General features: G+C 37.0%; 1 protein-coding gene and 1 long non-coding RNA gene across 9 annotated transcripts in view; one reads left to right on the forward strand and one right to left on the reverse strand.

Moving 5' to 3' along the window:
- The window catches only part of CPEB3 (cytoplasmic polyadenylation element binding protein 3), an 80410-nt gene that overhangs the window by 14081 nt on the left and 40058 nt on the right, over positions 1 to 26271 (reverse strand). For 6 of the 8 annotated variants that reach the window (XM_032117077.1, XM_032117082.1, XM_032117081.1 and 3 more), the window contains exons 5-7: positions 19402 to 19425; positions 14602 to 14769; positions 12732 to 12821 (exon numbers count right to left, since the gene is read on the reverse strand). In XM_032117077.1, coding sequence (XP_031972968.1) covers positions 12732 to 12821; positions 14602 to 14769; positions 19402 to 19425 — 282 coding nt within the window. The remainder of the gene's footprint in view (positions 1 to 12731; positions 12822 to 14601; positions 14770 to 19401; positions 19426 to 26271) is intronic. The other 2 variants (XM_032117078.1, XM_032117083.1) reach the window with 1 other exon arrangement.
- LOC116447674 lies at positions 1026 to 11370 on the forward strand. The gene is made up of 3 exons (XR_004241647.1): positions 1026 to 1138; positions 2141 to 2201; positions 10927 to 11370. It is a non-coding gene; the product is annotated as an uncharacterized LOC116447674 (long non-coding RNA).

A 26271-nucleotide genomic window follows, 5' to 3' on the forward strand; every position in this document is an offset into this window, starting at 1 on the left:
TGCCATGAAGTTCAGAGAGGTACAAGCTCCTCACTTCTCTAGACCTCCGTGAATAAACCGTTCTCCTGCTGCGGGATCCACAAGGATCCGCTGAAGACACGGAGGCTGTTTACAGAGCAGCCTTGTGCTAATCCAGAAAAGGAGGAGGCTGCACTAGCATGACATGATGTCCAGCACTACTTCAAAACCTGGTGACTGCACATCTATTCCAATCATTCAAGGACTCCTGGTACTGAAGATTAACAAAGATTACATGAAAATGAAAAATAAATAAAGAACAGAACTTCAGATAATAGGATCATAGAAGCTGATATGGTCAAGAAAGACACCTGCTGAAGTTAATGGTATTTTTGCTTATTTTCTAGAAGCACATAGAGATGCAAAAACCTTAAATTCAGAAAGGTGCAGCTTTTTCCCCATGAGCAATTCTAGGCATTGCCGCTACTGAAGACTTACCCTCTTCATCACAATGCCACAGTTTAGAGCTGCATCTACTTGTTCATCCAGGAAAACATGTGCTTCCATGGATGCACTTCATTTCACTGGAACTCTATAGCAGAAGATGCACTTTGAACTCAGATTCCAGTATAAAAAAATTAAACTGGAAAATACCTGTGCCAAAATTGGCATTGCATAAAGAATTATCTCACTCTAAGTTCAATTTAGCAGATGCTGAAAGTTGCTTCAAACTCCCTAGCATCATGTGCTTCAGCACATTCTCCTATCTGTGCTTCATGAATATTGTATCACTTAAAAAATCATCCATTTTTTCCCCAAGAAGTAAAAGATTTGATAAACCTCGAAATTTTAATGCTCTGTGGCAGAATTTTGGTAGCACACTGTGGTAGTAGGTTGCAGTCAAACTCCGGCAGTGCTCCTTTCTTACCTGACCAGACACTCTAAAGGTTTGAGGGCTCAAGGGACTGCCCTTGACTCAAATTCCACAAAGTAAAACAGGCGAGATATTTGAGGCTTCAAAAAACAGCAACCTGACTACAGCTGAATATTCCCTATCCACAGATATTTGGATACTTGGCTGAGCAGAAGCAATCCAGCTCCTCCTCTGCTGTTGGTGCAACACATCACTGCAGTGCTGACAATAAACAATTCTCAGGAGAAGGCAACAACATATTTTGGGGTGAGAGAAGTCATTACAACTTTTCAAAGGGTACAGCAGAGGGAGGATGAGGAGAAAATGAATTTCCTTAGTTTCTGAAGCCATCCTAGGAGATCCTCAACCCTGAGCTCCAAGATTCATTATTTTATGAAAAGCAGTGTCAGAACTAAGCTCCTTTGTACATGTCCTATTCTGACAGCTAAACAGTGACACAATTTCCATATGAAAGGGTAATTTAGTCCAGTTGGTCTAATTTCAGTTAACCTTGCTGAGAATAAACTGGAAAATCTGGCATATACACTGTGTCCCACAAGCTTGAAACAAGGTTGCCACTTGAAATGCAAGATACACTTGGAACTAAAAAAAGTAGTTACAGTCTGCCAAAAGCATTTTTGCCAGCCTAAACAGCCTGGAAAAAAACCCCAAAAACTCTATTTCAATTAATACCAACATTGGCATATCTTGTCTAATGATGGGAACCTTTCTGAATTACTGAAAGCACATTTTGTAATAAGGCTTCAGTGACCTCTTCAAAACAACATGCTAGATGGAAAGGTGCCCAATCTGCCTTTCTAATATCTTGATATTCATACTTTTATGTTAAAAACTGGCATGTTGGTACAAATTACAGGCAATCATATTGGAGTTTTAGCTAGTAGTGCATTATGCATGTATTCTGCCCATCCTTCCTCAATGTAATTAATTGAGAAGAACTATTCATGCACCTTTATTAGGGCAGAATGTGCATTATATGTATTAGGCATGTGAGAGAAAATAACCTTACAGGCCCTGTGGACACCATTCAATTTAGCAAGCCACAGCTGGTAGAGTTTATCAGAAAAGAGTATTATCTTGTCTAAAGTAAAATATTTCTCAAGAGTTAAAGATTATCCAGCTTCGTGCCTGTCATGACTCACCAGGAAAAGACTGACTGCATTTCACAGCATTTGTGAAAAAAGCATGTTTTAAATAGAAAAGGCTCTCTTTTATTCTTCTAAATCTGGTAACACCTTTCTTTTACAGCTCCATCGTTTGGTGGAATAAAAGGAAATCACTGACTGTGCTTTCTAACTCATGGGAGAAGGTAGGAATGAAGTTTGTTATATTAGAAGTTTTATACTCTGTTTCAGTTTAAGTGATTAATTACTAACATTATGAGACTAAAGGTTGTCTGGACAGTCTCTAGTTATTTAGTGATACAGGAATATTTCAGAACGGAACTAATGGAGTAACAGCACAGATCTCTCACTTAATGAAGTCCAGAGTGGACTGGATTTAATCAAGAGTTTTTCTTAGAAATTTCAATTAATTGTGAATTAGTTCAATTTTATTATAATAACAGAAGGGTACCATTATGTGCTCAACTTGTGAATACTCAATGTAATTAATAATTTAAGTTCTTGCATTTGAGAACAACAATACATAATTTGTTGTTCAAATACATCAACCATGAGCTGAATCTTCTGGTACAAAGCCAGCATTTTGGCATGCAAATGCTATATAGCCAACAGGGAAGGATTAACCTATTTCTAGTTCTTAGAATCTGGGCTCTTTTCAAACAAAGTGAAACACTGTAATGAAGAATTATATATAAGGTCAGAGAGTATTTGAATCTCCATGATGGGAGTCTGCATGTCATCTATTCATTTCATATATCATTGATCTGAAATCCGTCATTCCCAAAATTCAGCCCACTTGCAAAATCAGATACAGGAATCATAATCTAAGGGTTATGTGTTTTCAGCTTTATAACGCTGAGGTTGGCTGGCAGAATTAAGAGAATGAAGAGAAGAATTTCCTCTTTACATTCTGCACAGCAAGTCAGAAGAGCCTTTGGGGTAGTCCCATGCATTGATTTCATCTGTGGAAGGGAAGGACTTATGCTTGAAAAAAGTTTAACTACCTTCGAAGCACATCTTCTTTCATTCATTTAGACAGTGTCTTTTCTGATGTTTTTATAAGCTTCAGGATTACAACAAAATCTAGCATCAACCTCAGATTTCTTATAAAAGTATTTCAGTATATAAATCTACCTCATATTATTATGTAAAAAATAAGATGGAGTTAAAATGGCAAAGAAAATTAATGTTCTAGTCTCATTTCTTTAGGGTTATTTTTAGATGGTTGAGATGGCTGTCTCAAAGAAGTAGATTTAAATAGACTTAACTTTTTCATGAAATATGTATTTCACTTTCTTTTTTTCTTTTTCCTGGATTTTAAAAAATAGTTTTGAACGGAATTATGGTTGTATTTACTAGAACTTTTAAAATAAAGTTGTTTTTAAAGCCCACAGGAAAGGAACATTTAGAAACAGTGTGAACCAAATTTCTGAATCAGTTAATGTGATGACAAGGGTCATTGCTCAAAGTCACCTTAGTAATCTTATTAGAAGATGCTTTGAACATGAATAAAACACATTTCTAAATCCAAAGATGAAACAACTATTAAAAATTAAACTCATTTTTGAAAAATAAAAATCTGAGGTGTTAAAAAAACCGCAGACTTTTCCTTTAAACATTGCAGTGACATGACTGCATTTTCAAAAAACTTCAAAGGCTTTAAATACTTAAGAAACCTCAAAATAGAAAAGGCTGTAATCTCAGCTACTGCAGAAGAGTAAAATTATGTATTAGTCAGGGCTGCAAAGATTAATTTCTTTTAGATGGTCTAATTTTATATGACAGTGTTTGACCCTGTCAGCTGATTCTTTTCTCCAAAAAACAAAAGGTATATAAGAAATAGGAACAGTCTAACATCTTACAGTGACTCTTCTATTTATACACATTTACATTTTTACATGTTTTTCATGAATACCAGACTAAGCCTGGCTGGTGTGATATGTAAGAAATTCCTCATATGCCACATTTCAGACAGGTACTGGGAAGGGTTTGTTTGATTTTAATTAAAGGATTGTGCCCATGTCCTCCATTACATTGAAAAATAATTGGATCCTGAATCTTAATAGCAACAAAATGAAGCATACGTGTCAAATGGAAGACAGGAGACATAACAAGAAAAGTCAGCAATGGAGTGGATCACAGAGAAGAGCTGAATGAAAACTGAGGTTCTGTATCAGTAGCTTCTGTAAAATAAATTGCATGTCTTCATAATCCCAGTCATACCAGTAAATAGCCCACATCATGAGATCACCAAAAGAATTGAAAGTTAACACTTAGTCCTTACCAATAATGATCTTACCATATCACAAATAACAGGGAAAATAGAAACCTTCTATTTTGGCATAAACATTAGGGAGCGTTTTTCTCCACATCTTCAATTTAAGTGGAAGAAGAAACCCAACGTACCCACAGAACCTCTGCTTTCTGGACATGCATTATTTGTGGGACATGGGAGAGATGCCCCAGTGTTTCCTCAGTAGAAAGGACAACATTTCTATAGTGCTGTAGTAAATACATACAAAGATTTACAAAGCCTTTTCAGTTCCAAAACATGTCAAGAAGCAAAAACAATTTTCTAGCCATCATTACTTTACTTTACTTTCACCAGTTATGGGTAAAAAAGCCCCAAAAGAACAGTATGCATATGCCATCTCAGTTTGTCCTGTAGTAAAAATACTCCCACCCACCTGTATTAAAAAAGAAAAGCCTGAAATAAATTACTTGTGGGTTTTTGTGGTTTTTTAAGCAAAAGAATATTCTACAGGCATACTAAAGCCTCTCTTTATCTGGCATTTACTTTAAACTCGTATAAAACATTGCAACAGCAAATTTATAGGGTTGTCTCCTCTTTCAAAGGTCACAGCCATTTTCAACATCAGACTTCAGACTGCAATGTGATCTATAGCAGCTATAAATCAGAATTAAAAGGTATAAAAATGCAAAAGAAAGGCTCTAACATACAATTTGGTTACTGTAGTTATAAGAGGAGTCACATGAATTTCATATGACAAAGACTAAATATTTGATGAGATGGAAGTTATCTTTGTGAAGTTTACTGAGTCAGCATCATGAAAAAAAAAAAGCATTCACATTCCTAAATATAAAAACCCAACTAAATTCAGAATTGAATTTTTAAAATTTTTATTTTCAAGGGCAATATGCAATGGTGACTGCTCTGGGCAGAGCAGCTCATGGTCATCATCTGGAGGGGGTCAGATCTGCTGCTGCTGCTTTTACTCTGAACAGATGGCTCAAGAGAGATCAGTTTTCAAGTTTGAACAAAACCTGTTACTCTCCTTTGCAAAAAAGCTATTTTCCAGTCCTACTCCAACCAAAATTAACATGGAAAAATTCTGCAGAAATATAAATGCTCTGCTTGATTTCAGCTTCTATTTCAAGCACAGTTATCAGCATGAGGTAAAATAAATTTTCAGAGGAAGAAAGCACCGGTCCAAAAATCCAGGCTACCGTTTAGCTGAAGTCAGTTATTTTAAATTAAATTTGATATTGGGTTTTACAATAAAAATAGTTTTCACTTTAAATTATATGTTTTTCTAAAAATTTATTCTTAAAGAAGAAAGCAAGCAGCACTTACTAAATGTTGTGATACACAAAATATTTGGGACTGTTGTCAAGAGCTTCAAAGTAAAATACTTCAATCAAAAAGAAAAGACACCCCATGTCATTTGCAGAGACCAAGCTAGTAACATTTTTTCTGATTTTTGTATGATGCTAACTCTCCTGTGAGCTGTAAGACATTTTTAAAGGCAGAATGCAGAGCTTCAGCACTAAGCTTTGACTTCCCTTCTTTTAATCAAGTAATCAATTTGTCATTTGCTGCTGTGGTGCTGCTAATAACTGGTTTGAATGTTCACTCACATGTGGATTGTTTTCAGGTTCTGGTTTGTTCAAGTTTCTTGTGTTTGTTCACTATAAGGAAAAGATGCAGCTTGAAAAACCCTCCTTAATAATACAAGGGTTTTCTTCCAAAATTGGATTATGTTGAACAACAAATTCCTCTCAAAACCCAAAACTGCTTTTAGTGAGTATGAGTATGCATTTCCCTGGGAGATCAGAATAGCGTGTTAAAAAAAATAAAAATACTGGACTTACCAAATCCTCTAAAAAATTAAGTGTTTCACTTTATTAATATAACTGCCCAGCCTCCCCTGGCATACAGCTGACTACTGGTTACACTCTCTTGGCATAATCAGTAGTCAGATACATCGGAGGTCCCAAAACCAGGTAGAATTTGCATGGTATTGAGCAGACAAAATCTGCCAAGCACAGCACTGAGACAGCTGAGGGAGACACCAGTTCTGAGCTGCTCCAAGCTTTTGAGATCAGAGAGAGGCCTAAATGTATGGATGTACTGCCTTGGGCAGAGGTACCCGCAGCATATCCAGCATCTGAAATACTCATATTGCCAGTTCAAAGGACAGCTTTTATCCTGAAGCCCATAATACTTACAGATCAATTAATGTATTTCCATTTACAAAACAAAAGGTGACATTTAACAAAAATAGTATTGGGGAGAGATGGGGTGTACAACCCACAGTAAAATCTACTTGGGCTTTAGAAGAGGTTAATGAGAATAAGGCAAATATTTAACTCCTTCCATTTGACAGAAGTGGTCTGGCTGCCTCTACAGATAAACATGGAAAGATTTTAGGTACTTAGATATGTTCAAATTATTGAAAAAGGGTCAAATGCTTGCTAAAAATTGTGGTTTCTTCTATAGCAACCTAGCAATTCTGAAAATAAGTAGGATCTGTTGAAAGCAACATGAAACCTGGGAGAGTAATCCTGCAACGCTACTTCAGAATCAGATTTGTTCTGCCTAGGCTTGGATAGCTCAAAAATACTTTTGTGTTTTACCTCACCAGATTCTTGTTTTCCCCTAGAATAAGAAGTTGCAAATTACATAGAGACAGAAATTCCCTTATATGAAGCAATCTCCTTGAATGCTCTTTGAGACTGCTGTGCCAGGTATCTAAGATAGACATTTAAAAATCATCATTATCAGTACACCACCAAGAATCCTCAAATGTTTAGGACAAGACAGGAAGAAGTGTTAAGAGGTTAAAAAAGGGAAGCTCAAACAAAAGTCATCAAAAACCTCAAAGAAAATTCTCTGCAAAATCAACCTAAAGTCACACAGCTACAGAAGAGCACATTAGTGTGTACTGCATTTTGCCACCACACATTTTGTGAATTGCATTGATTTGGGATTATGCTGCCCTGCTGTGGGAAGACACAGGGACTACAAATCACAGACATGGCCTCAGATGTCAGTGGGTAAACGACTGACACTGCACACGTGTATTGGAACATAGATAAACAACACCTAAAAACCCTCCCAGAATCACTATTTGCCCCACAATGTAATTCTGGATAGGGAATGTCAGTTTCCATTCTAACATATTACGATCTCTGACTTCAGTTTTTAAAAGACAAAAATTGGCTCAGCATTTCACACTGGATTGTGGTGGTACTGTATTTGATCAGTTAAGCCAAAGCAGGCAGTTTCCTAGAACAGACTGCTGTATTTGGACAAACCAGATACCTTCTTGTGAATATAACTAATGAAATTGGAATTACGACTCCATACTTCCTCCTTGCAACTGTTCATGCTTGCTCCTCTGGCAGAAACTACAACTGCCACTGCAGTGGCAATGGAATTAACCATGGAAATGGTCTTCATCCATGAAATCAAGATCAGTCAAAAGACTACAACAACAGTGCTTCCATCTAAACAGTACTTTAGAGAGAATCAGAAAGGCTCACACTGTCTGTCCCACCAATTGTTTTAAATTAGAGCATGAGAATCATTTCATGTTACTTTGTACAACTTTGCTTACACTGTTTTGTTTTTCATGAGATCTCCCTCACCCCTAGTGTCCCATATGGAGCAGTAGGGACAAATGTGCTTAATTTTATCAGATAACAGGATAACAAACTGAAGAACAGGGAAAACACAAAAGGATCAGACTGCTGCATCACACATTTAAATCAACTGTAAAGCCAAAGCATTCCTCCCATTCCAAACCCATCCTATCTCCAAGCTCTGCCATGCTTCATTTTCAAACTCTAATTCTCATCTCTATCCAACATCAATCTTTTTAAATGAAAAAAAAAAAAAAAAAAAGAGAGGAAAACTTTTGCATGATTTTTGGCATTTTAAAACACCTTATGCAATTTTTAGTGATTATTAGAAAAATCATAGTTATCACAAGGAAAAAGCAGTAAAGAGTATTTTAAAAGTCGTTTTAAAGATAGCAATCTGTTAAAAAAAACAAACTGAAAAAAAAAGTTTTTGAAACAGTTGGCACCATCTGTTTAATAAAAAAAAAAAAAGGAAAGAAAAAAATTTACTGTAGTTAGCATAAGCATTGCTTAACTCAGCACACCAGCAAATAAGTGAAAACCCCATCAATTTCTATTTAAATAAAACATGAATTATCTGGATTTTGCCAGAGATAAATAGACTGTGACATGGTAATGTGCATAGCATCCTTTAATACATATTTCTTTATTTCTCAATGTCTCATAGGTACTCAAAAAATACTTAACCACAAACCACATTTAATTCCCAAACTGTGGGGTGAAAGCCAAGTAAACACATTATGAACTGGGCATCTGCTTACCCAAGACCAACACATGGCATTTATAATTTTGCCAGTTCCATTAGTAACATATCCAAACAGATGCCAAAGGAAGTAATCCAAAGACTTCTCAGGCAATGGGAATGAATTAGCCTTATTCAGAGGCAAAGCATTAAAAATCCCCTCATGCATGACACAAACATAAAAACATGGTGCTAAGCTTTACAATGCATAGGAGGGGTAAAAAGAAATGTTAAGACAACAATACAGATGCTTAGAACTAGAAATAGGAGCTCTTACACACATTGTCAGCTGTTGGCAGTTTCTCCTACCCAAGTGCACCATATTCACTTTCAGTGACGACTGTCCCTCTTCTCTCAGCAACCTAAATATTGAACTCACTGGCAACCAAGGTAAGGTAAGGTGTGCTTGATCTACAGAATGATTTTGGTTTTGCTGTTACAATGCTCAAAACTCAAACGCTGACAAAGCCAGACTGCTTTCACAAACACATGATCAGTGTATTCTGTGATGTCAGGCAAGATTCAGTAAGAGTAACAAACCCCTAGAATAGCTGGGAAAACAGGAAAACCTGGATAATACAGACAGCAATGATGTGCCTGAGGAATGTGTTGCAGATAAATCTGTGTTGCTGTGCCATCCCCCAAGGTCCAAAATGGCACTGTTGACACCACACTAAGCTAAGCCTGGTGTAACTCACCATGCTGGAGATCCCAGCTCAGCATTATTTCACACACAAACATTTATGTCCGTCAGGCCCAGCACTAAATCTGAGGTAATGTGCCTAAGCAGACCTGTGGTGGCACCATCCTGCTCAGGATGCCATATCCAGGAAAACCTTCTTTGTTCAAGCTCAGTGCTGCAGGAATATTTCTGGACTCCAACTAGTCCCAATGATAGCTTACATGCCACTACAGCTAAGCTAAGCAACCACACCAACGAATAAATTAGCTAATAAGGCTTGCTGGAACTGACTACGCATCTATGGCCTGACTTGCTCACTAAACGAACCAGATAAAGCCCTTGGGGGGTTGGTGGGTGGTGGTGGAGGTCACTAGACTGTAAGCAATATTTTAATCTTTCAGATTTCATGCTTGATCAGATTAGCCATGGCTAATGGTTTCTGCAGCCTTCTCTTCCTAGCCCTAAGAGTATCAACAGAGTGCCCCTAATACAGGGTGACTACAGGGAATTCATGTATGGCACCAACACAGCAAACATTCCAAAATGCAATAAATTATACCAACAAGTAGATACTGGAAATCTGTATTGATTTACTCAGGACTGCAGGGGATGTTGCATCACCTGGATGTAACTGAAGACAGAAAATCATGATGTGGAGCAGCTCCAGCATAAAACTTCACTGACTGTGCTGACCCACAGCATCACCTACTGATGTTGTCTGCCCCAAACCTCTAAGTGAACACTTATCAAAGCAAACAGACAAAAAATCCTGAACCTTGCTGAAAGACCAGACACTGCCCAATGGTCTGACCCTCCAGTAATGGAAAAGGCTATCCATCAAAAGGACACTGAAATCCATCTGGAGGTGATGACATATGTTCAGAAAGAGCAAGGCTCAATTTTACTGCCTGTGGGGCACATTCAAGTAGGTGGGAGAAGCCTTGAAGGTGAGGCTTTATCAATGTGTGAATAAAGATTAGCCTCTGCATCATCCCCACTTCATTCCAACAATTCATTTTTCTTGATTTCTTTCAAGATTGCTAGCATACAAAACCCAGCTCATTCTCTCCTCTATAATTTCATTTGTCCTTTGTTTTTTTTTTTTTTGGACATGTTTTCAATTTGAAAGACTCATATTCAAAATGTCAGAGAATTTACAGACTAGCAATGCAACACGGAAAACAAGACATCTAGAAAAATGAAGGGAGAAAACATTTGAATTCATGAGTACTCGACAGCTGAGTCTCACTGAATTTTGCACCAAGCATAATTTCAAATATCTCTTTTTGTTTCACTGTTTTCAGGAAATGTCCAATAATGCACCAAAACAGCTTAAAATAAAAAAGTAAAACAAACAAATAAAACCAAAACCAAAGCCCACCAACTAAAGTTTTAGGTCTAAAGGAACTTCTGATTAAAACCAGCACTGGAGAAGTTTTATTGTGGTACTCCTGAAAATGATTCCATAATAACTTTGAAAAAGTACTCTTTATTTAAAAACAAACAAACAAAAGAAGACAAAAAAGCTGTGAAAAAATTACAAGAGACATTCAATCTTTACCCTGTGACTCCTGGAAATAATATTCTGTCTTCTATGTAGGTGCTGCCTATATGGGATCATAATAAATCAAGTACATTTGACCTACGGAGCTTACCATGACTGTAAGTGAATCTCAGAGCCAGGCATGCAGGATGTCTGATGCTGCAGCCCTGACTGATAACTAAGAAGTCAGATATAAATAAATCTGGAACAGTTGGGATTGACTGTTGTTTAGCACTTTCAGACAGACGTTCAGGGCAACTGGCAGGGGCTTTGAAAGCTGTTTCCTATATTAGAATCATGACAAAAATAGAAGTGAGGCAGCATTCCCTTGTCTTCTGCTAAAATAGATCTTACTCAAAAACATTTTACAAGTTTGTCGAGGCATAACTAGTCCACAGTCAGATACAGCACAAAATTAAAACTGGAAGTCCTATGTTGATCTACTACAAATAATTACTTATTGAATTAATAAGAGCAAAAAAATAAAAAAAGGGAAAACAAGTAGAGAGTACTAAGAGATAATAAGGACAAGGAGAAGCTGGCTTTTCAACTTTTTAAAAAAAAAACAACCAAACTTTTGAGTGAAGGAACAAATAGAATTCACTAGCCAGAAAGACCCTAAAGATCTTTAAAAATAACATAAAAAGGGAAACACATATATTTTACCCACTGTCCTTAGGAATATTGCAGGGGGGGTTCAGGTTTGGGGTATTTTGTTGCTGGTTTTGGGGCTGTTTGATTTGTTTTTAAATTCAAGAACAGATGTTGCATAACTGCTGACAGCAAGGCAAATTGGTGAGAACAGAACAGGAAAGAGGAAGCATGTATGGGTTTCTCTTCTGATTTTAAGTGTCCCAAATACTGTTCACAGGGCAAGTATTTTGTCATGGTGTTATCTTGCCTCCAGCAACTAAGCTTCCAAATAAATTAAGTTGGCTTTTATTTGTGTGTTTTTGCAGTCAAAATACATCTATCAAAATATTGTAGGATTAGCTGTTTCACTAACTGAACAGCCCATCGTTCTGCCAAAATAATCAGTGGCCTTAATGAGCAATTAAGAGCTCCTAGGGTCAATGAGAACTGAAAATCTTTACATATAGACCAGAAATTTTGTGTACAACTTCCTGCTACTGTTTCAGATCATGAGTGAACTCAGGAGCTACATGCAAGAGGCACATGTGAAAGAGAGTAGAATGTATTGTACAAAATCACAGAGACCAGGGTACAGTAAGAGCAGTTTGATTTAGCCAAGTAATGCTCCCAAACAGGTTTCCCGTAAACGGTTCTTTCTCAACCAGAACAGGTCTGCATAATGTTATGCTGACAGATAGGAGGTTGCCCCACCTGCACACACTCTAGCCCACCCCTGGGCTGTCTGTGGTGCCCTCTGAGTAGAGCTCGCCCAGGGAGCCCTGACACAGAGTTTGTGCTTCCGAGCAGGATCACGGCTCCTCAGGTCACAGCACACACTGGAGGTGCTTCCCTGCAAAACACTGGGGACCCAATCCAACGGCCCAATCCAAGTGACTTCCAGCTCTTATTCCCATGGGTTTTGCAATGTCCAAAGTGCAACAGAATCAACTAGGAAATTTCAGCAACTTGAATTCTACCTACTCCTGGTACAAATTAAAGCATAATGCAAGGGTTCAAGGTGTGCAGAAGAAGTACACACAGAGGAGCACCGTTCAGTTACCAGATTGTGCATTTTTTTCCCATCATGACAACGGCTGAAAATATGCTTGATGAAAGATAGAAAATTCACCATGAAGAGTCAAAACTTTGCTTTGTAATGGATTTCCACACTGGGGATGTAATTTTCTTTTACCAGACCAGCCTTCTTAAATGTATTTTAAACTCATTACCTTTAGGCGGAAAATATGACTTGCTTTCAGCTTTGTGAGGCCAGTCCACCACAAGAGGTCCAAACCTACGAAAGCTGGCAGTGATCTCATCTACAAAAAACAAATGAGGCACCTTAGAGAGAATGTAAAAACTGACAGTGGCAAGGTAAAAAGGTCTTACTTAAAAAAAAAAATAATGTCCATAGAAGATGGCTAAATATTCTTTCATCTCTTATGCTGCACATGGCTGCTTAAAAAGGTAATTTTACATTTCACTAGTGGAAGTCTGCAGCAGGATTAAATGCAAACATGATCTATCAGAAGTGAATATGCTTCAGCTGTGGTCTATTTCTAATTATAGCCTCAAAGCAGGGTCAGATGCAGCCACATGGGACTGACGGAGGAGCTCCATGTCAGCACGGCTGCTCCTTGCAGCCTGCCCTAGAAAGAGGCTGCAGCAGGTCATGCTACTGTGGGCATTGCACCTTCCTCAGGCCCCTCAGGAAATCTACCTTGAATTACCAAGTTTTTTCTTCACTTTTTAAGCATCAATTTGGAACCACGATGTAACATACATCATGAGCTATCCTACAGGACAATTTTGTTTTACATGTAAATGCTTCAGAAAAAGTATTTTAAATTGTTTTTTTAAAAAACATTTTTTTCTCAATACATTTTAAAATGTACTTTAAATAAAGAATTAGTTTAAAATTGTATCTAATGTGGTGTTAGATAGATCAGAGCAACAAGCCATCAGGAGAAAAGGCAGTGGGGTTTTTCAATTTCTGGACTGCTGTTTGAGATGTGTCCAGTTTCTCTGACCCCATGAATTGCACGCCAGATTTTTCAAGCACCTGGAGACACAGCACACATGTTGTGTACCTGAGGAGCTGAAGGAGAAAGGGTTACTGAAGGAGACCTCTCAGGAAAGAGGGTGACAGCTCCCAGGTCGCTGTATGACCTCCTCACAGGACAGACTGGGCATGTACTTTGATTCTGAGTGGCCCAGCAATGTTCACATCAGTTGTACCTGTTGGGCTGCTGCTTCTTACAGCTGCAAATCCAGATTATCCACCAGACCCTGTACAACAGTCCTGCAACTCTTGGTATGATATGGGAACTGCATTTGAGGTGTTTGCAAACATAAGACTGGCAACTCATACTCTTTCTTCATTAAAATTCTACATGGTTTAGGCTTCAGATCAGTAGATTAGAGATCCCTCTCTTTTCAACATAAGGCATCCTCAGATTCTCTGTGTATGCCCATTGAAGCTAGATAGTGGTGGATTCCAGCTCTAATATGAAATATACACCAAAAACTGTCATGATTTTAGTTTGGGAGTAAGGGTTTGTGGGAGCACACACAAGCAGAGCAGATTAATGATTGAGGAAAAATCCTGACCATCCCTACTAAGCTGGTTATTATTTTGTAACCATATTATTACCCTGTATTTATCATCTGAACCCTGCATATGTGCTGGATAAAAGAGCTGATTATTCAAGCCCACCATATTTTGGTAACAACTGCATTAAGAAAGTCTTTAAAGTCAACCACATCCAAGAATAGGAAAAGACTATGGAGGAGGGACAGTACCCACTAAGTTCCCTTTTTCAGCTTTCCCACTTTACAGTCGTGGGAAGACATGCAGATCAGAAGACCTGCTATGCAGCCACTTCTGTCTCCATCTCTTCTGATCTACAGTACAAAAGAATGTCAAGTAAATTCTCAGGTGTTGCAGGGGGGTGGTAGTTTGTGTTTGTTCTAAATAATGCCACAAGCACTACAAGAGACACACCTGGGAAAATACATTTGCTTCTATGAAACTGACCTTTTTCATAATTATATGAAAGCCAATTCCCACATCTCAGGAATACAAGTGATTCACAGTACCTTCATCAATGTCAGGAGGAAGACCTCCAACAAACACCTTTCTAGAATAACGTTCCACTCTTTCCCCATTCTGACAGCGTGTTGGAGAGCTGAGACCCGAGGATAGTGACTGATCACCATGGCTGTCATCTAGGAAGCCATCTTCAAAAGGAAAGAGTGAAGACCGACCTGGAACAGATTTTGTAGGATCTAGAGTTAATGTTATTTCCTGGAGAATGAAATATTTCAGTAAAAAACTTTTCCTTTTACTCTTTTACTTCAACAGAATTTGCATTAAAGGACCCAGCTAGGTGGTCTAGTTGTCCAATTCATGTTCATTAGTATCATTTCTATTTTTCCAAGAGTGTATTACCCTTACAAGACAATAAAACTAATTTAGCTTTAAAACAAACCCTTGCAAATGGATAACGATGAAAAACAAGTTATCTGATGAAATTACATGTCATAGCTATAGAAAAACCTTTTCAAGATTTACATTTCAAACCAAGTATTAGAGATTTACACCTTCCATAACAGATCTTGAAGGAATGATTTTAAGATCCCTCAAGCCACTGCACTGCAGAGCAGGACAGTCCTTTGAGTGCTCTACAGGATCCTGACAACAAGGGCTGCAGCACTTCCACCTCCACAGAACACAGGCCCACGCTGAGCAGCGGGGCAAGCAGCAAAATAAACATGAAAAAGCATTGGCTTGTGGATATTAAACAGGTAGTGAAGAAACTTAGCAAACAAGAAAAAAAATCTTGTTAAATAAAAGAACTTGCACTTGAAGGAAAACATTGTTAGCTAGAACAGCCTGTCAGACTGTTTGTTCCTCAGAGTTAAAACATCCTCTCAGTAATGAATGAGCAAAATCAACATAAATGGCTACTACTGAGTTTTCTAATGAAAAGTAAAGAATTTATTTGTAACCATCTGATACAATTAACTTGTCGCTACTACTACCAAAGTATACACACATTATCTTAAGAAGAGATTTATTAACAAAGAAGATAAAAATATTCAAAGACTGCAAATAAGCAACACTGTAGAACATGCCAACTTTAGAGTTTAACACTTCCCTATACCTGAGCTGAAAAATAAGTCCTGCAATATAAAGAGAGGTATAAATGGGAACCACACCTCAACTCTGAAAAGGCTACTTGTCCACTCATATCATGGAGGATTGATCCCAGGGATGGAAATTAATTAATTGATACAAACAGTTTATATGGGGGTTGATTACAAATATAAATGTATTTATACTTTTCTAAGTGCACAGAATTAAATTCAAAGGTAATAAATCACATGAAACTGACTTAGCAAGACCTAAGGATTAATACCATACTGGCATTAACAGCACAGGGAAGTGAAGGACAAAAAACCAGAAGTGAGGAGAAAAATCAAGACAGAGGGACAGCAGTCAGAAAAACATATACACTGAAAATATCAGTAATTGTCTCCAGTAGTAAAGGACAAATTACAAAAAGCAGCAGTAATCCTGTATATGGAAAACAAGTTAACAAAATCAGGAAAGATGCTCTCACTGACACATACCACCAGCCTGATTTTTTTTACGAACATCAGGTACTAGAAAAGTGTTGATTAAAAAGAATATATTGCATGTTAAACACTGACAGAGATCACAGACACAAAAATCCACTGAAGCAAAAATCCTTCTGTGCTTTTACACATCAACATAAAAGACAGGGTAAACGCCACAATCAGAGAAGGATGTAGAGATGCTGCCTTTCAAAGGCTTGTCAGAAATGGTGGGTTTAGAGCATAAAATAGGAAAGACTTTTGATGAATATTCCATTAATGGACAAATATGTATAAATATATGCATTTCAACATAATAGAGAACATTTGCATGAGAGAAAAAATAATTAAGAATAGTACAACTGTGTAAAAATACCAAATCAGAACACTCATTGAAAAGCAGGAAATCTGAAAATATCTGTAAGAGATTGACATTACTGAAGAGCTAAATCATCTTCCAATTCCTGCCCATCAACCTACTTTCTTGTAAAAAAGTAAACAAACAACAAACATGAGCCATTAGTGGAAGATGACATATCAAATTAATAACAAGGTGTCCAATGAAAATACAGATCTGCAGAAGAGACTGAGGTCTGAAGGAAGTAATAAAAACTCAGAGCAGCTTAGAAAGCAAGGTATCACCTCTAAGCACCATGCCAGATGCTTGGCGGTCTACAGGCACTGCACTCACCTTAAATAAATGCAAACAATGTTCTATAATTTTATAGTTAAGTATAGAGCTAAATGTATAAAGTATCCATTTAAAATAATGGAAAGCATACAGACAAGGGAATAGGCAATGACTGTTCATGGTCTTCTCCACCAAGGGAAAAATAAACTGCATTGAACATAATCAGTACATGCCAAGGCTGAAAAAAGCAAGGCAAACTCTGGAAACCCTTGCTACAAGACTTTTTGGGATGTTGAAAAATTTATGTAGGCTTAGAAAAGGGAATGAGTAGAAACAAGAAAAAATGCAATCTAAAGCAATAAATATTGAAACATCACCTCAAAAAAACCCCAGGGGCAAATTTCTGGGAGAACATTATGGAAAGGCATCACTTAATGCACTTTTTTTGTAACATACTCCTGTACCCCTCCCTGGGCATCTCTGAGTTGTCAGTGTAGCAAAATAGTTTGGGCTGATTTCCCACAGCGGTGCTTACATCTGTACCTGAAAAACTGGTTGTAAAAGTTAAAAACCAAGGTACCAAGAACATGACTCAACAGCTCTAAACATGATACATACAAAGAAATGCTCATCTCTTTTCTCAAAGGAAACAGAGAATCAAGTAGAGAACTGAGAGTTCACGGCAAGCCTCAAGAAATGTCTGAGAAAACCTCTTCTCACTGAAGATGCTTAGTCACAGTAACAGAATCAAACACTAATTAAAATATCCAACTGTAACAAACATGAAATGAGTCCTTGCACAGGCTGGCCTCTGGTTACTCTGCATATTATCCCGATGCAAATGGTAAAAACAATAATAGAGAGGGATATATGAGAATATTAGATAACCAACACATTTTTTTAACACACTGTTGTAGGGCTCATGGTTCTTAAGGTTAAGAAAGCTCAAAACTAACATTATAAAAGTCAAGGTAATCATAAAGCATGAACATCACAGACTTTAATACGAATGAGGCAAGTCAAAATCCCTAACGTAAATTATAAGACACACACAAATCTGCTTGTTAGTATGGAAAAGCCTGAATTTCATACAGGAAACGAGTCTTGTGTAGTGAAGCATGCTTTTTGGTAGTGAGAAAAAAAGTCTGAAAAGCCAGCATATTCAGAACTCGTTTGCCCTGTTTTGCCTTCACTAAAGTTTGTATAAAACAGCCTAAACTATATTCATCACAATTACTTCCATATTATTGTATTTTGCTTCTACAAGTAAACATGAGTTGCAAGTAGTTGATAGTGTCCTACTGATTCCTACCTCCTTTCCTACTTTGGTACCATTTGATTAATCTGGACACACTTGCCACAATCTTAAAATAAAATTAATCAGTGTTTACATGCTCAGAGAGTATACCTTACTGTATACTCCACATACTTCCCAATTTGTTTCAGTACCATGAAAGCACTGAAAAAGTGTAAGTATTAGAATGCTTTCAATGTCTGTTAACAGTAGCCTGAGCTCTGGAGGTGGTGAAAAATTGGAAGGTCAGTTTGTGAAGAAAACTAAAGCTGAAACAAAAGATTCAAGTTATCAAACACTAAAACGAGGCTCAAATTCTTTATTACAAACTGTGTTAATACAGCCTGTACAGCCTACCACCTCAATACATACACATATGCAAATTACAAGCCCTTAAGACACTATTGGCCTGTGTGATGGATACATCTGTCTCCAAAGTTCTTCACAAACATGGTGCAAATTCTACATTTGGAAAAGGAAGCAATGTCACCTGCAGAGTTGCCAGAGAACTTCATGGAAAGGAAGATAAAATTAAGTTTAATGCTAAAGTACCCCACGCAGGTGACACTGCCTAAATAATTGTTAAAAGCTGCTATTTTCACTGTTATTTTCTCAGTAACAACCAGTCTGTGTAAACTACAGCACAGTACATAAATATAAGCTGCATTAGTTGCTTGCTCAGTAGTCAGCTATTGGACTTGCTATTGTCCTTGTTCATTCATCTCTCAGAATAAACTGATATGCAGCACTGTACATTTATAAAATATTTTCAGTTTGCTTTTATGTTGTAAGGGTTGTCTATGATGAAATACAGTTAAAATGTGCTCAAATAATGTATCTTTTCAAAATTATTATCAATATTCACTGTTGAGGACAGTTACTAGTATTGGTATGCACACATGTCCTACCTGAGGCAATTCAATGTAATAAAGTGTAATATTCAGCAAAAGCTGTTATGGGTAAGAAAAAAAGTAATTTTCAAATGTTCAATGCAACAGTTAAACATTGCACTTCTACAAAACAAACAAACACCAAACATAAACCCAAAACCAATCTTTTTTTGGAACTCTACACACATCGAGTCACAAATAGGTGTCACGAGAATCTTTACATTCAGTCATCCTCCAGCTCTCTCGTAATAGCAACACACTTGAAGTTACCAGCTCAGGATCATCTTTGCTTTAAGATGCTGTTAAAAGGGAGCTGTTTTGCAAGGGAAGAATATGAGATTGATTTATATGAAGCAATTGATCAATTAAATAATGTAAAAATTGGTAACATCATCTTATCACAAGAAAACTAGATTTATTTCTCCCACTATTCAGCAAACAAAACATTTAGTAAATACTTTTACCTCTTCTCCGCCCATAGCTCCTGGCTGCATGTAAACACAGAAGAAAATTGTCGGTACAGCTGTCATTAGATTTAGCTCCAAAGGCAATGAAAATGTAGCTTCTACCTCTTCTCTTTTCCCCCTCCCACCATAAAGAAGGAAAAGACATTTAAAAAGTGCAAGATGAAATTCAAACAACCCAAGACGAGAAAAAAAAGTTGAAGATGATACAGCCAGGGAAAAAACAAAACAAAACCCAACATACCTGCTGTGCAAATTTTCTATATAGCAAAGGTATTAAAAAAATCAGGCATATCAGACAGTATTATAAAATAATAATTTAGGATTATGGTTTTAAGAGGTAATAAACATCACCAACAGTAATCCTAATTAAAAGAACTCATTTTGCATTTTACTAAATAGTTGTGGAGAACATGTTTTCCAATTATGTTTCAGTTTAACTAATTAACCATATGTAAGTATTAAAATCCTACTAAAACAATATGAACTCAATAGCCAGCATGTTTAGATGAATAAAACTAGATTGACAAAATGCCTTCATAACTACCAGAATTAATACAGCATTTCAATGAGACATGCATCAATGGCAAATCCACAATGTTGGACAACTTCAGAACCGTATTTCATGATGTAATGGGAAATGCAAAAACCAGTATTTTTGAGCTGAAATTTTAGAAAGATGGAAAATAGCCTGGAAAACATGTGTCTTCTACACAGGATCTCTGATCTATCACAAAAGACATCTGTCCTTCCAAGGTAATCAAATGTGGAAGGCTAGGGATCAAGCAGGGTTTTTCAACACAAGTGAGCTCACCTAAGGGGTAACAGAGCTTTGTTTTGTTTCTTTCTCTCTTCATTGTAACACTCTCAGTGTTCCTACTCCTTCCCAACCCCATCTCTTATCTCCCAAACTAACACAGTGCCTTCTGGTCCTGTCCTACACACCCAGGTGTCCCACCAGACCCCTCAATATTCCCTGTCTACTTTTCTTTTGACTGAGGGGCCCCAGGGCTACCCAGAGCAATGCTCACCCTCCTTCAGCACAGGCACCTCTCTTCTACCCAAGCAGCTTCTTCCTCAAGCCCTGAAGAAACACCATACACCTACATCTTTTTTCTTCCACTATCCATGAGGTCACAAAAAGGCAACTACATGAGTATGTCATTAGGGGGATTAAAAAATTTCAAGGGCTATGATGAACTGCCCTTCATGTTTAGCATGAAGACAGCAGGAGCGGTTTGTGTGAACAGGTACTCAGCCACAGTGAGGTGTTTGGTAAGCCCTGAGAGAGACTCTGCTGCTTGCATAGCAGGCAATGGTGAGAATTAACACTAGAGTTGGCTTTGCAGCAAGAATAAAATTAGTCCTCCTTCTTTCTAGTTACTGCCATATTTTATTAGTTATTATGATGGCAAACAATCATTGTCAGATCTCTTGTAGCAAGTCCTTGTCTTGATGAATGCCCACATTCCCAAAAAAAGCATGTATCAAGGTATAGTTATGCACACATTCTGAAAGCAATTTATCTGAAAGAGGTTTTTCAGAATGCTACCAATCTAAAAATTAAATAAAGGAGAATTATTGCAGTATGAGATGGAAGAGACTCATGTGTTTCTTCTGAAGAAAACAAAGCTTTAAATGCTCAATGTAAACTTTCAGGCTCTGATCAAGATTAGTACATGAGGGCAGAAATCTACCATAGACTTCTGTAAATTCTAGAATACCCTATTGCTATTCATGTATAATAACACTTAAATGCAATACTTCACTGCAGAATAATACTTTTATCCTATATTTGCATCCACACACAATCTTTATGTCTATAAAAGTTACTGAAAGTCACTGAAGGTATATTTGCCTTGTAAATTCCAGGGGCAATTCACTTAAACAGGAAGACAGGCAAGTCAGTTTTTGCTGATTTAAAAACATTGCATTACATTTAAATACTCAAAGAAAGTGAAGTTTCACCATTGTTATTTATATTTTGTATACGATACATATATATTAAAAAAATACACATATTTATATCTATATAAAATTATCTCAGTTTCAACTGGTATTTATATTAAAATGTTACTTTTTTCCCAACAGGCTGAGAGTTATTCAGCACGACAACTTCAGAATGCCAATGCACACTTCATTATGTTGCTTACACAGAATGCAAATGTGAAATTTGAATGTGTCATTTGAAACAAGTTAATTAAAAAATACCCATCTTGTTCACAAGTCAAAATTCAGAGCACAACAGATTAAGCAGCAGGAATGGTTCATCAGGTAAATTTCATAATGCCTCCAGTTTGAGTAAATATTTTAGAAAGTAAACAATTTAGAAATTATTCTTGAATGAAGATATTTGGGAGCAAATAAGAAGATTACTGCACTATTACAATGAAATTACCAGAGCTACATATCTGAAGTTACTTTCTCTCTTGGGCAATTCCAACAGAAGACAAAAAAAGACTGGGAGCTCCTAAAATTGTACCCACACCAATGCATCTGCTCCCCATATACTGGTTTTGGTGCCACATATAAATGTCCTTTTGCACAGAAACCATCTCCTGAAATGTTTCTGAATTCAACACAACTGATTCTTTCCTAGGTACCTCCTAGATCATTACAGTATTAAGGAAAACACAGATGAGCACATTTTCCCATGTAAAAAGTGCACTGAGAGATTGTGCAGCTCACAGCAGGATCATCCCTGCATTGGTGTTTGTCCATCCTTAGCAACGTTCTGTAACTGTCAGGTACAAAGTTACATAACTGCTGTGTCCCAAATTGCCTGTCCTCAAATGCAAAGAACAACAGATTCTTTTTCACCCACTGATAACTCTCCTGAAACTATTAACTCACCTCATCCCAGAAGCTGAGTGTATTTTTATGAACATGAAACTGTATAATGAAGGACAGAACTTTACACTTTTAACAAACAAGCAGAACAAACTCTCCAAACCTCAAATCTTGCAATGCAATCAAGTAAACTTAGTGTGTTAATGCTTTGGAATTCCCCAAAGCCTGCAGCTAAGATTACCCATTGTTGAAATAAATCAAAACCCACTCAAATGAACTGCTCAGATTTTAACTGCATCTCAAGGCTACATGAAACTGATGAAAAAGAACTTTTCTGGGGTTTTTTCATTGCTTTATTATAATATGGGATTGAAACTGCACCTTGTATTTGTATCAAAAATTAGCAGTCCTAGGAAAAAACAAATTTGTGAATCCGTAAAACATTAACTCAAAAGGACTAGATCTATGTGCTTTCCATAACATAACTAAAAATGAATCTGATAAGGTAATTTCAAATTTAGAAATAGGTGACAACATTTATTTGTATTATCACATTTTATGGAAGACTTTATAGAAAGTATTTTGAGATTTTAAAGAACATTCTTTCTTCACTTCTGGTATTTATTTTGTTCATGCAATTATGTGTCCACAATATCAAAGATGCACACTTCAAGGAAATCTTAAAGACACATCTTAAATTGACTTAAAGTAGCATTACCTCTATGAAAAAAAAGAAATCAACGTTCCCAGACTAGAAATTTTGGATCTATACTGGCTAAAGGAAAGTTTATTTGACAAGACTGGGAACCTCCTTGATTTACAGGGTACCAGAATCTTAGTTCTAGCTTGGAACACTCATTTGTATTCTTGAAGCAGTCAGCAGTTCAGAACAATACTTGCTTTAGGACATTATGAGTTATGCAATGATTTTCTGAGATCAGAAAGGAAAATATGTCAAGCTTTTGCTTTTGAACAGAGGGTCTCTGAAGTTCTTAGGGATCTGGAAGTTTACAAGTGAATTAAAATACCAGTGAAAATGCATTCATGAACTGAGGGAAGGTGGTAGAATTGAGTATAATTATGCAATGTGTTTTTCCACAACAGAGGGATCATATAGAAGAATTGCAAAGATGATGGACACTCATCTACAAGTGGTTCAGAAAGTGGTTCTCAATTTCTGCAGATAGATGAGCTGGATGTGCAGATGGGCAGTACAATAATTTGGTTACATGAACCTCAACAGTCCCTTTCGGTTGATTCTTCTCCAATACTAAAAATTCAAGTGTTACAGCAATCTCCCTGCTAACATATGCTCACATACATATAAAACTGAATCCCATAATCAGAAAAACACAATCTACATGAAAGCTGTATGCAGTTAAGTCCCACACATAAGCCTCAAACACTTGATCAAACACATGAACTGCATTCAATACCCCAAACCAGCTTAGGTGTCCCTTCCTGAGGCATACAAGCAGCCAAGCAACTGTGCAATAGGGAAGGTTTATGTATTTTCATCTCTTTGTTTTAGTTAAAAAAAAAATCTGTTAACAATAAAACTCACATTTTTAACAGCCAGGCTGCTTCATCTCTTCTAGCATCATATATAATGCTCATGGAGTAGCCTGGCAAATCTTAAAATTCAGAGGAAACAGATGGCACTAACCCACAATAGAGAGGTTCACGAAGATGAAAGGAAAGCACATTGGTGAGCTTGCGAGGCAGGAAAAATGGTGGGGAAAACAAACAAACAAGAAGTTATTAAAGAGCTACCAAGTTGGATTAAGAGGAAGACAATTTAGGAAATCTTCCTTTGCTAGAAAAAGCCTTTAGCAGCCACTGATTAGAGATATTGCTTTCAGTAACAGCCAAATCAGATCTCTGGAAGTGCAGATGCCAATATAAAAAACTGAAAGGAAGAAAGAAGAAAAGGCACATACCTACTATTGCTCCCCTGCTTCCCCCTTCACACTTTTTTGAAATTTAAACAGGTACAGAAGGGACTTTAAGGTATCAGCAAACCCACCTCACAGCCTCCAAGGCATCAATACCAACTGCTCTCACAGCTGGTTCTGAAAAACGTAACAAGGTGATGTGTAAAGCAACAGTTCCCACACGCTGGCACTCCTCCGAACCCCGCTGCCTCTGCTATGCCACACTTCACAGTAATTTTTTTCCCCTCCAGTTATATTAACTCAGATCTCTTCACAACTAAATCAGGTCTAGTTTTGCAAACCTTATAATTTCTCTCAGTGTTTTTTATTCCTTTCTGTTATTCTATATATGCTCTTAAGCTGGTGACACATTAGTAGCCCAACCTGGCAACTGGGCTGAAGTGTTCAGCAAATTCCTATAGGCAAGAACTAATCTATTAGAAGAGATTGATGCCTCTTGGAATTTAGTCACACATTTGCCCAGAATATTATCACTACCAAAAAAAAGCTTTTATTAGCTATTAAACTGCCAGCCCAAGATCTTGCAAGACGAAAGTAATCCAATAAGCTTTCTATTTGGAGCAGTTTATTTCAAGGTATAACAGTAGCATTGGCAAAAATTTTAAATCTAAAATGCTACTTCAGCAACTTTTTTTATATCTAAACACTATATGTGTTTGGAAACAACACATGAGAATAGAGGGAGTGCCAAGTACAATAGCTCTTAAGGAGTCAAAGCAATTTTAAAAACAACAGAAGAATGAAAATAAAAAAATGAGATAATTTTGTTGTCATTACAGTTCCTGTCATGGCATGACAACTTCCCCACATAAATGGGATTAATAGAACAAAACCAAAATCTCAACACAGACACATCTAAAAAGGTGACCCAAATCCTTTCCTTAATGTATTTTTCAAATTATTTTACTCTGAATAAATATAACTAAATTACACTAATGAAAAGAAGAAAAGACAGTCACATGGAGAGCAAATAGTACCAGACCTTACAGATGATGGATGCATTTTTGTACGAGACAAGAATGAACAGTGGAAGCAGATGGAACATTTGAAGCCCAACAGGACTGCAAAGTCACTGTACAGAGGAGCTTTAGGAAAAACAAAATTCCAGCATTTCACAAAGGGGTTTTTCTCATTTTTTTCATTTAACCACCTTCAGACCACATTTATTTTATGGAAGATTGTTTGGGATTCTGGCACAACACTTCAGTACTTCCTTATAGAGATCACACACCCTCATTTTTTCCCATCTTCCTTTTTCACCTGCCACACTTCTCTCCCACTGAAGTTATTGTGGCTTTCTGGAGTTCCCAAGAAGCATCAAAGACAGCTCACCACCTACCACGTAGGTGACTCTGTATTCATGCTGATCATTCACTCCTAGTTACTCAGCTAATTAGAAAGGAGCACATATTCAGAAAAAGCAATGCCTGCAGAAATGTATGGCTACAAATGGTATTGAATATTAGCAAGAGAAGGGATGGAGGACACCTCAGAGTTAAATTTATGCCACATTTCCCCTACAAATTACAGTATCAATTATTTCAATAAGGTGCTGTAGATGGAAGTTTATAAAAATTCTTCTGTTTAGCTCAGTATGAATGATACTACTAAAAAATTACTTAATGTCACTAATTGATTAAAACACCATTTCAATTAGAGAAATTTCATTTAGATCTAGCACAGACAAAAGCTATACCATCTCCCCTTTAAAAATGCTTCCAAGCTAATATTTGCATCTTCCTTTTGTTTAGATGTTCTTTAGGATTATGCTCAGATCTCTCTGAATATTTGAGCACTGCATTCCTCAACAGAAGCCTAATTCTGAATTTCAAGAGCACTTATTATATAAACATGTTTACGCACATGTGCAAACTGTATGAACACAAGCATAATGCCACTAATGACACAGAGATTCACAATAATTATGCACTTTAAAGAAATCTCTTTTATCCCATGAATTTAATTATTTCAGAAATCAGTTTTTTAAGATGGTGATGATTTAGCCTTGCACAATGATGAACAAAATGGTGACAGCATGCTCCCCCCACGCTGCCAGCTAAGCAACACCTTCCCTCAAACCAAACAATGCCCTCCAACATTAAGAGACAGCAGCTCAAGACAGGCA

The sequence above is a fragment of the Corvus moneduloides genome, chromosome 8 (assembly GCF_009650955.1).
Source record: "Corvus moneduloides isolate bCorMon1 chromosome 8, bCorMon1.pri, whole genome shotgun sequence".
In the NCBI taxonomy this organism is placed as follows: domain Eukaryota; kingdom Metazoa; phylum Chordata; class Aves; order Passeriformes; family Corvidae; genus Corvus; species Corvus moneduloides.